The sequence below is a fragment of the Eucyclogobius newberryi genome, unplaced genomic scaffold (genome assembly GCF_026437365.1).
Source record: "Eucyclogobius newberryi isolate DKJ021-1_F unplaced genomic scaffold, fEucNew1.0.hap1 SCAF_267, whole genome shotgun sequence".
NCBI classification, from domain to species: domain Eukaryota; kingdom Metazoa; phylum Chordata; class Actinopteri; order Gobiiformes; family Gobiidae; genus Eucyclogobius; species Eucyclogobius newberryi.
In genome coordinates this window covers 22,351-34,830 of record NW_027315909.1, presented here as the reverse complement: position 1 = coordinate 34,830, position 12,480 = coordinate 22,351, and the positions used below count along the sequence as shown (strand labels likewise).

General features: G+C 45.3%; 1 protein-coding gene across 1 annotated transcript; it reads right to left on the bottom strand.

Annotated features, from left to right (window-relative positions):
- Positions 1 to 3,457: 3,457 nt before the first annotated feature.
- LOC140372624 (proteinase-activated receptor 4-like) lies at positions 3,458 to 11,182 on the bottom strand. Its single transcript, XM_072459740.1, has 2 exons — positions 11,092 to 11,182; positions 3,458 to 4,570 (listed from the first exon to the last, which is right to left on the bottom strand). Exons 1-2 carry the CDS (start codon positions 11,180 to 11,182, stop codon positions 3,498 to 3,500), a joined length of 1,164 nt encoding a protein of 387 aa, XP_072315841.1. The 3' UTR covers positions 3,458 to 3,497.
- Positions 11,183 to 12,480: the final 1,298 nt, after the last annotated feature.

The following is a 12,480-nucleotide window of genomic DNA, read 5'->3' as shown; positions in this document are numbered from 1 at the left end:
CATTGTTCTGGGGGTGAGACAGTGTCATTGTTCTGGGGGTGGGACAGTGTCATTGTTCTGGGGGTGAGACAGTGTCATTGTTCTGGGGGTGAGACAGTGTCATTGTTCTGGGGGTGGGACAGTGTCATTGTTCTGGGGGTGGGACAGTGTCATTGTTCTGGGGGTGGGACAGTGTCATTGTTCTGGGGGTGGGACAGTGTCATTGTTCTGGGGGTGGGACAGTGTCATTGTTCTGGGGGTGAGACAGTGTCATTGTTCTGGGGGTGGGACAATGTCATTGTTCTGGGGGTGGGACAGTGTCATTGTTCTGGGGGTGAGACAGTGTCATTGTTCTGGGGGTGGGACAGTGTCATTGTTCTGGGGGTGGGACAGTGTCATTGTTCTGGGGGTGAGACAGTGTCATTGTTCTGGGGGTGAGACAGTGTCATTGTTCTGGGGGTGGGACAGTGTCATTGTTCTGGGGGTGGGACAGTGTCATTGTTCTGGGGGTGAGACAGTGTCATTGTTCTGGGGGTGGGACAGTGTCATTGTTCTGGGGGTGAGACAGTGTCATTGTTCTGGGGGTGGGACAGTGTCATTGTTCTGGGGGTGAGACAGTGTCATTGTTCTGGGGGTGGGACAGTGTCATTGTTCTGGGGGTGAGACAGTGTCATTGTTCTGGGGGTGGGACAGTGTCATTGTTCTGGGGGTGAGACAGTGTCATTGTTCTGGGGGTGAGACAGTGTCATTGTTCTGGGGGTGAGACAGTGTCATTGTTCTGGGGGTGGGACAGTGTCATTGTTCTGGGGGTGAGACAGTGTCATTGTTCTGGGGGTGAGACAGTGTCATTGTTCTGGGGGTGGGACAGTGTCATTGTTCTGGGGGTGGGACAGTGTCATTGTTCTGGGGGTGGGACAGTGTCATTGTTCTGGGGGTGGGACAGTGTCATTGTTCTGGGGGTGGGACAGTGTCATTGTTCTGGGGGTGGGACAATGTCATTGTTCTGGGGGTGGGACAATGTCATTGTTCTGGGGGTGGGACAGTGTCATTGTTCTGGGGGTGGGACAGTGTCATTGTTCTGGGGGTGGGACAGTGTCATTGTTCTGGGGGTGGGACAGTGTCATTGTTCTGGGGGTGGGACAGTGTCATTGTTCTGGGGGTGGGACAGTGTCATTGTTCTGGGGGTGAGACAGTGTCATTGTTCTGGGGGTGAGACAGTGTCATTGTTCTGGGGGTGGGACAGTGTCATTGTTCTGGGGGTGAGACAGTGTCATTGTTCTGGGGGTGAGACAGTGTCATTGTTCTGGGGGTGGGACAGTGTCATTGTTCTGGGGGTGAGACAGTGTCATTGTTCTGGGGGTGGGACAGTGTCATTGTTCTGGGGGTGGGAAAGTGTCATTGTTCTGGGGGTGAGACAGTGTCATTGTTCTGGGGGTGAGACAGTGTCATTGTTCTGGGGGTGGGACAGTGTCATTGTTCTGGGGGTGGGACAGTGTCATTGTTCTGGGGGTGAGACAGTGTCATTGTTCTGGGGGTGGGACAGTGTCATTGTTCTGGGGGTGAGACAGTGTCATTGTTCTGGGGGTGAGACAGTGTCATTGTTCTGGGGGTGGGACAGTGTCATTGTTCTGGGGGTGAGACAGTGTCATTGTTCTGGGGGTGAGACAGTGTCATTGTTCTGGGGGTGAGACAGTGTCATTGTTCTGGGGGTGGGACAGTGTCATTGTTCTGGGGGTGGGACAGTGTCATTGTTCTGGGGGTGGGACAGTGTCATTGTTCTGGGGGTGAGACAGTGTCATTGTTCTGGGGGTGGGACAGTGTCATTGTTCTGGGGGTGGGACAGTGTCATTGTTCTGGGGGTGAGACAGTGTCATTGTTCTGGGGGTGGGACAATGTCATTGTTCTGGGGGTGGGACAGTGTCATTGTTCTGGGGGTGAGACAGTGTCATTGTTCTGGGGGTGGGACAGTGTCATTGTTCTGGGGGTGGGACAGTGTCATTGTTCTGGGGGTGAGACAGTGTCATTGTTCTGGGGGTGAGACAGTGTCATTGTTCTGGGGGTGAGACAGTGTCATTGTTCTGGGGGTGGGACAGTGTCATTGTTCTCGGGGTGGGACAGTGTCATTGTTCTGGGGGTGAGACAGTGTCATTGTTCTGGGGGTGAGACAGTGTCATTGTTCTGGGGGTGGGACAGTGTCATTGTTCTGGGGGTGGGACAGTGGTACTTCTGAAAGAGACAAACTGTTTCTGCTTCATCCTTTTGCTCAAACCACCAGATCTGATGAAGTCATGAGGTCAGGAGGTCGAGAGGTCAAGAGGTCGAGATGTCAGGAGGTCAGGAGGTCAAGAGGTCAGGAGGTGCAAGTGCGATAAGGGACGAGTCGAGGAAGGAGTAACACAAGGTGGAAATGGAGGAGGAGCAAAGGAGATTTTAAGTCTGTGAGATTCACACGAGTCGAGTGAAAGTAACGACTGTCACTAACGGCGTGTGGAGGTTCATGAGGTCATAGGTTCATGAGGTCATAGGTTCATGAGGTCATAGGTTCATGAGGTCATAGGTTCATGAGGTCATAGGTTCATGAGGTCACAGGTTCATGAGGTCATAGGTTCATGAGGTCATAGGTTCATGAGGTCATAGGTTCATGAGGTCATAGGTTCATGAGGTCACAGGTTCATGAGGTCATAGGTTCATGAGGTCATAGGTTCATGAGGTCATAGGTTCATGAGGTCATAGGTTCATGAGGTCATAGGTTCATGAGGTCATTGGTTCATGAGGTCATTGGTTCATGAGGTCATAGGTTCATGAGGTCATAGGTTCATGAGGTCATAGGTTCATGAGGTCATAGGTTCATGAGGTCACAGGTTCATGAGGTCATAGGTTCATGAGGTCATAGGTTCATGAGGTCATAGGTTCATGAGGTCATAGGTTCATGAGGTCACAGGTTCATGAGGTCACAGGTTCATGAGGTCATAGGTTCATGAGGTCATAGGTTCATGAGGTCATAGGTTCATGAGGTCATAGGTTCATAGACGTTCTTCTTTGAGAAACATCTGAAAACATTAAGCAAATATAACTCAGAGCAACAGTTTATTTTATGTTAGAAACAGTTTAATAAAACCACGAGATGAAGCTTCAGATCAGAATTACACTTTATATATATAATGTATATAAATATACATTAAATATATACATATATATACATACATTATATATATATATATACACATTATATATAGACAATATATATATATATATATATATGTATACATACATTATATACATATACATTATATATATATATATATATATATATATATATATATATATATATACATTATATATTTATATATATACATTATATATTTTTATATATATATATATAAAATGTATACATAAATATATAATGTATATATATATATACATTATATATATAATGTATGTATGATACAGAATCACGATACACACACTCACACAGGATTCTGGCTCCTCCCCTATCACCCCATGAGCCCGCCCTCAGGTCACACCTCTGTGCTCTGATTGGTCGGCTCAGTCGAGTCGAGTCCTGTTGAGCTGGTTCTCTTGGTTGTTTCCGGTTGCCCTGACGACGCTGGGCGCTCGCAGCTCGTCCTCTGTCCTGAGGCTGCAGCACCCTCGCTCCGGCAGCAGAGGGCGCTCAGGGCCTTGTCCCGGAAGTCGCTGGACACGTAATAATAGATGAACGGGTCGAGGACTGTGTTGAAGGCACTCAGAGCCAGGCTCAGCATGTAGGGGGCGTGTCGGTCAGGCTCCGCCCCCTCGCCCTCGTCCCACAGCGACAGCAGCAACAGGACGTTACTCGGGACAAAACACATGGTGAACACGCTCAGCACGAGCGCCGTGGCTCTGACGGCGCGAGCGTAGCGTTGGCGCTGGCGCAGCAGCGTGCGCAGAACGGCGGCGTGACAGAACAGCACCACAAGCAGGGGGACAGCGAAGCACAGGCAGAACAAGCACAGGAAGTACGGGCGGAAGAGCGCGTCCAGGCTGCTCTGTGGCAGCGCGTCGTGACACGTGGTGATCTTCGGCTCGTCCAGGTCGAACGTTTGTCTCGTCAGGAGCAACGGCAGCATCGCCCCGGCAACTGCCGCCCACACCAGCGCCACCATGAGCAGAGACGTGCGGCGCGAGCGGAACGCTTTGGCTCCGAACGGGTGAACCAGCGCCACGTAGCGGTCGGCCGCGATGAACGCCAGGCACAGCACCGAGCCGTACATGTTCCCATAGAACAGCGCCACCACCAGGCGGCACAGTGGCTCGCCCAGGCGCCAGTCGTTCCCCGAAAAGTGATAAACGGCACGAAACGGCAGCGCCAGCAGCAGCAGCAGGTCGCACACCGTCAGGTTCACGAGCAACGCCGTCGACGGGAGACGTTTGGACCGAAACAACAAGATCCACAGAGCCAGAGCGTTGGAGGGCAGCGCCAGCACCAGCACCAGCACCTGGAGCAGGGGCAGCGCCAGCACCAGGGGCCACGCCCGCACCGAGCGCCGCTGCTCCTCACGCAGCGTCGTGAAGTTACAGGGCGACGAGACGATCCGGAACGAGCGAAGACCTGGAGAGAGAAGACACATGTGAGAGCCACGCCCGCCCTGAGGCAGAGAGAGCCACGCCCGCCCTGAGGCAGAGAGAGCCACGCCCACCCCGAGGCAGAGAGAGCCACGCCCGCCCTATATCTTAAGTCATAAGTCGTAAGTCTTAAGTCTTAAGTCTTAAGTCTTAAGTCTTAAGTCATAAGTCTTGCTACAGAGAATACAAACAACACCTTTGTCTTGGAAATATAATATATATATATATATATATTATATTATATATATATAATATAATATATATTATATATATATATATTATATTATATATATATAATATAATATATATTATATATATATATATATATATATTATATTATATATATATATATATATAATATATATATTATATATATATATTATATTATATATATAATATAATATATATATTATATATATATATATATATATATATATATAATATATATATATATATATATAATATATATATATATATATATATATATATAATATATATTATATTATATATATAATATATATATATATATATATAATATATATTATATTATATATATATAATATAATATATATATATATATATATATATTATATTATATATATAATATAATATATATTATATATATATTATATATATATATATATATATATATATATATATATATATATATATATATATTATATATATATATATATATATATATTATATATATATATATATATATATATATATATAATATATATATATATATATATATATTATATTATAGTAGAAAAAGCTTCAGTTGTTTCATCTGGACTCAGTTTGAAAAAATAGACGTTTCGACTTCATCCAAGAGTCATTGTCAATAACAGAATTTAGATCGAGAACTCGGATATTAATACTGTTCTGTGGTAAGACCCGCCCATTGGGCGGAGCCTTCCTGAAGTAGAAAGAGTTGTTTGTTTCAACAGAAACTCCCCCCTTGTATCTACCGAGCCTATTCAGAATCTTAATGGGCTATTAGAAACCTCTTTGTCTTAGTGAGACCCTGGCTCAACCACCCTGAGGACCTGATTAGCATCCAAATGTCCTGGTCCTGGTCCTCTACCTTTCCAGGGGTTCAGAATCCCATTATAAATAACAGGAAGATTAAACCTTAGCCCTCCATTTCTGTTTAAAGAAGGTCTTTCTTTTTTAACAAAAATAGCTTCCTTGACTCCTCTTTCAAACCATCTTTTCTCCTGCTTAAAACCTTCACCTCACCGTCTTCAAACGAGTGATTAGAGGCTTCAAGATGGAGATGCACGGCGCTCTGAGGTCCTGAACTTGTATTTCTTCTGTGCTGATAAAGCCTCTTGTGTAGAGGCTGTTTAGTCTCACCTATGTACCGTTCTTTACAGCTTTCTTCACTGCATTGGATCGAATAAACTACATTGCTCTGTTTTTGAGTCGGCAACTTGTCCTTTGGGTGAACCAGTTTTTGTCTTAAAGTGTTTCCTGGTTTAAAATAAACAGGGACTTCGTGTTGTCTAAAAATTCTCTGCAGTTTTTCCGACAGGCCAGACACATAAGGGATAGAAACACCCTTCCTTCTCTGTTCAGTTTCCCTTTTGTCTCTCTTCCCTCTTGCCTCTACACAAGAGGCTTTATCAGCCCATTAAGATTCTGAATAGGCTCGGTAGATACAAGGGGGGAGTTTCTGTTGAAACAAACAACTCTTTCTACTTCAGGAAGGCTCCTCCCAATGGGCGGGTCTTACCACAGAACAGTATTAATATCGGAGTTCTCGATCTAAATTCTGTTATTGACAATGACTCTTGGATGAAGTCGAAACGTCTATTTTTTCAAACTGAGTCCAGATGAAACAACTGAAGCTTTTTCTACTATGGAACACGCCTGGACCAATGAGGGATTACACCCACATATTCTATTATATAATACATATATATATATTATATAAACAAGGTGGTTTTATATTGAATGTGAGAAACTATAATTCTGTGGGTGTTTGTCACAATGAATCACTTCAATGACAAAGTATAAATATATAAATATATATAAATATATATAAACGTTCTGTTCCTGCGATGGACAAAATGAGACGAGGATCGATTTCCTTTGTCTCACGTTAAAGTCGTTTAATCAGACGTTTTCTCTGGTACGTCACATGATCAGTCCCAGCTCCTCCGCATTTATAAAGATCATTCACACGACCGCCCCCAACGCTCCCCCCACGCTCCTCCAGGCTCCCCCACACCCCCCCACGCCCCCCCACGCTCCTCCACACTCCCCCAGGCTCCCCCCACGCTCCTCCACACTCCCCCCACGCTCCCCCACGCTCCTCCACGCTCTCCTCCACGCTCCCCCACGCTCCCCCACGCTCCTCCACGCTCTCCTCCACGCTCCCCCACGCTCCTCCACGCTCCCCCACGCTCCTCCACGCTCCCCCACGCTCCTCCACGCTCCCCCAGGCTCCTCCACGCTCCTCCACGCTCCTCCACGCTCCTCCACGCTCCTCCACGCTCCCCCACGCTCCTCCACGCTCCCCCACGCTCCCCCACGCTCCTCCACGCTCCTCCACGCTCCCCCACGCTCCCCCACGCTCCCCCACGCTCCTCCACGCTCCTCCACGCTCCTCCACGCTCCCCCACGCTCCTCCACGCTCCTCCACACTCCCCCAGGCTCCTCCACGCTCCTCCACACTCCCCCAGGCTCCTCCAGGCCCTGTTGTCCGTCCTCAGTGCTTGTCCCACAGTTCGTCTGCTTCGATTTATGAGGAAACACGGTTCAAAAAGGCTCAAAACTCCTGAAGGTTTATGAGGCATTTAATGCAGCAACTGAGAAGTTCTATCCGATACTGAGAAACCTGGAAATAAGAGCGCGATGGACATAGACTTTTTAATATATATATATTTATATATATATATCTGTTCTGCGCACGCTGTAGAATAACATCAGTTTCATTCAGGTGTAGACACTTTGTTCAAATTGTGACCCATGTGACCCATGTGACCAGTGGGTTTTGGAGAAATCTGAGTCGGTGATTTAGGCATAAAATATGGATCTGAGTCGATCTCTGTGTCGCTCATGCAGGAGTTTGGACAGATCCACACGATTGTATAAAGTGTGTGATTCTTCTGACATGACCTAATGTGGAAATGTAATACAAACTTAATCCATTTTATTTTTATTGAACAGGACGATTATTGATGAACGAATAAGTGTCTTCGATGACAAAGGAAAGATAAGGACTGACGACTGCGAGCGCCAATGAAGACGATCTTAGAGCTTTCTTTGAGTTGGGAAACTCTTTTGATTGACAAGGTGTTTTCCATCATGGAACGTTATGAACGGCTCCTGGAATGTCCCGTGTTCTTTTGTTGGTGGAAGGTCCGGCTCAGATGAAGAACATCAACATCGTCCACACAGTCCACACACAAAACGTTCCATGATGGAAAACACCTTGTCAATCAAAAGAGTTTCCCAACTCAAAGAAAGCTCTAAGATCGTCTTCATTGGCGCTCGCATAGACCCGCCTGATCCCGTAGGTTATGGCTCATAACAGCCTGCACCCAGGACCACAGTCTGTGCTAGAGTCTGTACTCAGTGGGTGCAAAGCTGGAATGTGTAAAGGAGGTAAATGCTCCTGGTGAGATGTCATGAACGGATCGACGCTCCTGTGTGAACGCTCAAGAGGAAGAGGAAGAGGATGAGGAAGATGATGAGGAAGATGATGAGGAAGATGATGAGGAAGAGGATGAGGAAGATGATGAGGAAGAGGATGAGGAAGAGGATGAGGAAGAGGATGAGGAAGATGAAGAGGATGAGGAAGATGAAGAGGATGAGGAAGATGATGAGGATGATGATGAGGATGATGATGAGGAAGATGATGAGGATGAGGATGAGGAAGAGGATGAGGAAGAGGATGAGGAAGAGGATGAGGAAGAGGATGAGGAAGAGGAAGAGGATGAGGAAGAGGATGAGGAAGAGGAAGAGGAAGCTTCCGATGTCGAGGACTCGGATGATTCTGAAATGTTTGAACTGTTTAAAAGGTTTAACTCTGATGTAAAACATGTCTTTAAATTGATACAAAATTGTAGTTTTGGTTTTGATGATGTTTTTTGTGTGATATAATAAATCTAAATTCTTTACCAAACATTATAAGTATCAAAGTGCTGAAGATGTTTAAGTTTGGACTAATATCAAAGATAATGTACTGAATGTTTCTGACATTGAACTTTTATCCGTTTTAAACTGATGTTAAATCCAGAGAAAAAGATTCATTTTTTGAGAAAGTTCATGTAAAATGTGACAAAAAACTGTTCAAATTTTTTAAAAGCTGTTTTTGAAAATGGGATTTTGTGTCACTTTTCAGTTTGATTCATGTCTAAAGTCATAAAGTTACATTAATGATGCAACGTGTACATACTGACGAGTTTGAGATTTACATCTGTTTTAGTTTATCTTGTAATAGTCTAAATATGCCAAAAAGTCACAAATCTGAGCATTTGCCCGACTTCAGGCTCTTGTGTCTCGACGTTTGCAACTTTCAGCTTCAGAACTTTTGAGCAGTAAAGAAACTAATCTGAGACAACAAACATCAGTTTGTGCCTCATTTTTCACCAGGAAACTCTATTTGTGACTCTAAAGATCTTTGTGTTTTATGTCCAAACTATTTACAACGAGACGTCATTTAGACCCGTTTTAGACGATAGTTTCATGACTCTTTTCCGTTCAAAGATAAACAGACGTTTCCTGTGACTCCAAAAACTAAACCAGGTCTAAACCAGGACTAAACCAGGTCTAAACCAGGACTAAACCAGGTCTAAACCAGGTCTAAACCAGGACTAAACCAGGTATAAACCAGGTCTAAACCAGGTATAAACCAGGTCTAAACCAGGACTAAACCAGGACTAAACCAGGACTAAACCAGGTCTAAACCAGGACTAAACCAGGTATAAACCAGGTATAAACCAGGTCTAAACCAGGACTAAACCAGGTCTAAACCAGGACTAAACCAGGTCTAAACCAGGACTAAACCAGGACTAAACCAGGACTAAACCAGGTCTAAACCAGGACTAAACCAGGTCTAAACCAGGACTAAACCAGGTCTAAACCAGGACTAAACCAGGTCTAAACCAGGTCTAAACCAGGACTAAACCAGGTATAAACCAGGTCTAAACCAGGTATAAACCAGGTCTAAACCAGGACTAAACCAGGACCAAACCAGGTCTAAACCAGGACTAAACCAGGTCTAAACCAGGAATAAACCAGGTCCAAACCAGGAATAAACCAGGTCTAAACCAGGACTAAACCAGGTCTAAACCAGGACTAAACCAGGACTAAACCAGGACTAAACCAGGTCTAAACCAGGACTAAACCAGGACTAAACCGGGTATAAACCAGGAATAAACCAGGACTAAACCAGGAATAAGCCAGGACTAAACCAGGTCTAAACCAGGACTAAACCAGGAATAAACCAGGTCTAAACCAGGACTAAACCAGGTCTAAACCAGGTCTAAACCTGGTCCAAACCAGGTATAAACCAGGTCAAAAACAGGACTAAACCAGGTCTAAACCAGGACTAAACCAGGTCTAAACCAGCTCTAAACCAGGTCTAAACCAGGTCTAAACCAGGACTAAACCAGGACCAAACCAGGTCTAAACCAGGACTAAACCAGGTCTAAACCAGGACTAAACCAGGACTAAACCAGGTCTAAACCAGGTCTAAACCAGGACTAAACCAGGTCTAAACCAGGACTAAACCAGGACTAAACCAGGACTAAACCAGGTCTAAACCAGGACTAAACCAGGTCTAAACCAGGACTAAACCAGGTCTAAACCAGGTCTAAACCAGGACTAAACCAGGACTAAACCAGGTCTAAACCAGGTCTAAACCAGGACTAAACCAGGTATAAACCAGGTCTAAACCAGGACTAAACCAGGACTAAACCAGGACTAAACCAGGTCCAAACCAGGACTAAACCAGGACTAAACCAGGACTAAACCAGGTCTAAACCAGGACTAAACCAGGACTAAACCGGGACTAAACCAGGTATAAACCAGGACTAAACCAGGTCTAAACCAAGACTAAACCAGGACCAAACCAGGTCTAAACCAGGACTAAACCAGGTCTAAACCAGGACTAAACCAGGAATAAACCAGGTCTAAACCAGGACTAAACCAGGTCTAAACCAGGTCTAAACCTGGTCCAAACCAGGTATAAACCAGGTCAAAAACAGGACTAAACCAGGTCTAAACCAGGACTAAACCAGGTCTAAACCAGCTCTAAACCGGGACTAAACCGGGACTAAACCAGGTCTAAACCAGCTCTAAACCAGGTCTAAACCAGGTCTAAACCAGGACTAAACCAGGTATAAACCAGGACTAAACCAGGTCTAAACCAGGACTAAACCAGGACTAAACCAGGACTAAACCAGGTCTAAACGATCAGAAGAAAAACGTACTAATAAATGATACTGATACTTTTGTTGTTGACATTTTAAAAGTCTAGATTAAACTCACGGACTGTCATGGACGAGCAGACGTCAGGAAGATCTTCTCCAGAGACAAAGTCCAGGACCAGGACCAGGACCAGAGTCCACACGAGCCTCATGTTAGTTCCTCTTAAGTTCAGACCCGGTTCTGTTCATTCTGATCCAAATGAGTCCCAGATGTGGCCCCGCCCCCTCAGTCCCAGATGTGGCCCCGCCCCCTTACCGGTCACAACTCCATATAAAGTGTTACTCTCACTTTGCTCGCACTTTAATTGCACTTTACTTTCACTTCACTCACTCAGGAGGCCTGACTCTGGCACCAGCAGGAGGCCCTCTGGCACCAGCAGGAGGCCGGTCCATGTTTAGTCCTGACTCTGGCACCAGCAGGAGGCCGCTCCATGACCTAACTGCAGCATGTAGAGGTTGAACAGAAGGGGTCCCAGGACTGACCCTTGGGGCATCCCACAAGGACATGTGGTCTGAGACACAAAGTACTTCCTGTCTTGTCGGTGTAATCCCTCATTGGTCCAGGCGTGTTCCATAGTAGAAAAAGCTTCAGTTGTTTCATCTGGACTCAGTTTGAAAAAATAGACGTTTCGACTCTCATCCAAGAGTCATTGTCAATAACAGAATTTAGGTCGAGAACTCCGATATTAATACTGTTCTGTGGTAAGACCCGCCCATTGGGAGGAGCCTTCCTGAAGTAGAAAGAGTTGTTTGTTTCAACAGAAACTCCCCCCTTGTATCTACCGAGCCTATTCAGAATCTTAATGGGCTATTAGAATCCTCTTTGTCTTTGTGAGACCCTGGCTCAACCACCCTGAGGACCTGATTAGCATCTAAATGTCCTGGTCCTGGTCCTCTACCTTTCCAGGGGTTCAGTAACCCATTATAAATAACAGGAAGATTAAACCTTAGCCCTCCATTTCTGTTTAAAGAAGGTCTTTCTTTTTTAACAAAAATAGCTTCCTTGACTCCTCTTTCAAACCATCTTTTCTCCTGCTTAAAACCTTCACCTCACCGTCTTCAAACGAGTGATTAGAGGCTTCAAGATGGAGATGCACGGCACTCTGAGGTCCTGAACTAGTATTTCTTCTGTGCTGATAAAGCCTCTTGTGTAGAGGCTGTTTTGTCTCACCTATGTAACGTTCTTTACAGCTTTCTTCACTGCATTGGATCGAATAAACTACATTGCTCTGTTTTTGAGTCGGCAACTTGTCCTTAGGATGAACCAGTTTTTGTCTTAAAGTGTTTCCTGGTTTAAAATAAACAGGGACTTCGTGTTGTCTAAAAATTCTCTGCAGTTTTTCCGAGAGACCAGAGACATAAGGGATAGAAACACCCTTCCTTCTCTGTTCAGTTTCCCTTTTGTCCTGCTTCTTGGTTCTCTTCACTCTGTTGAGAGCCCAAGCGGGGT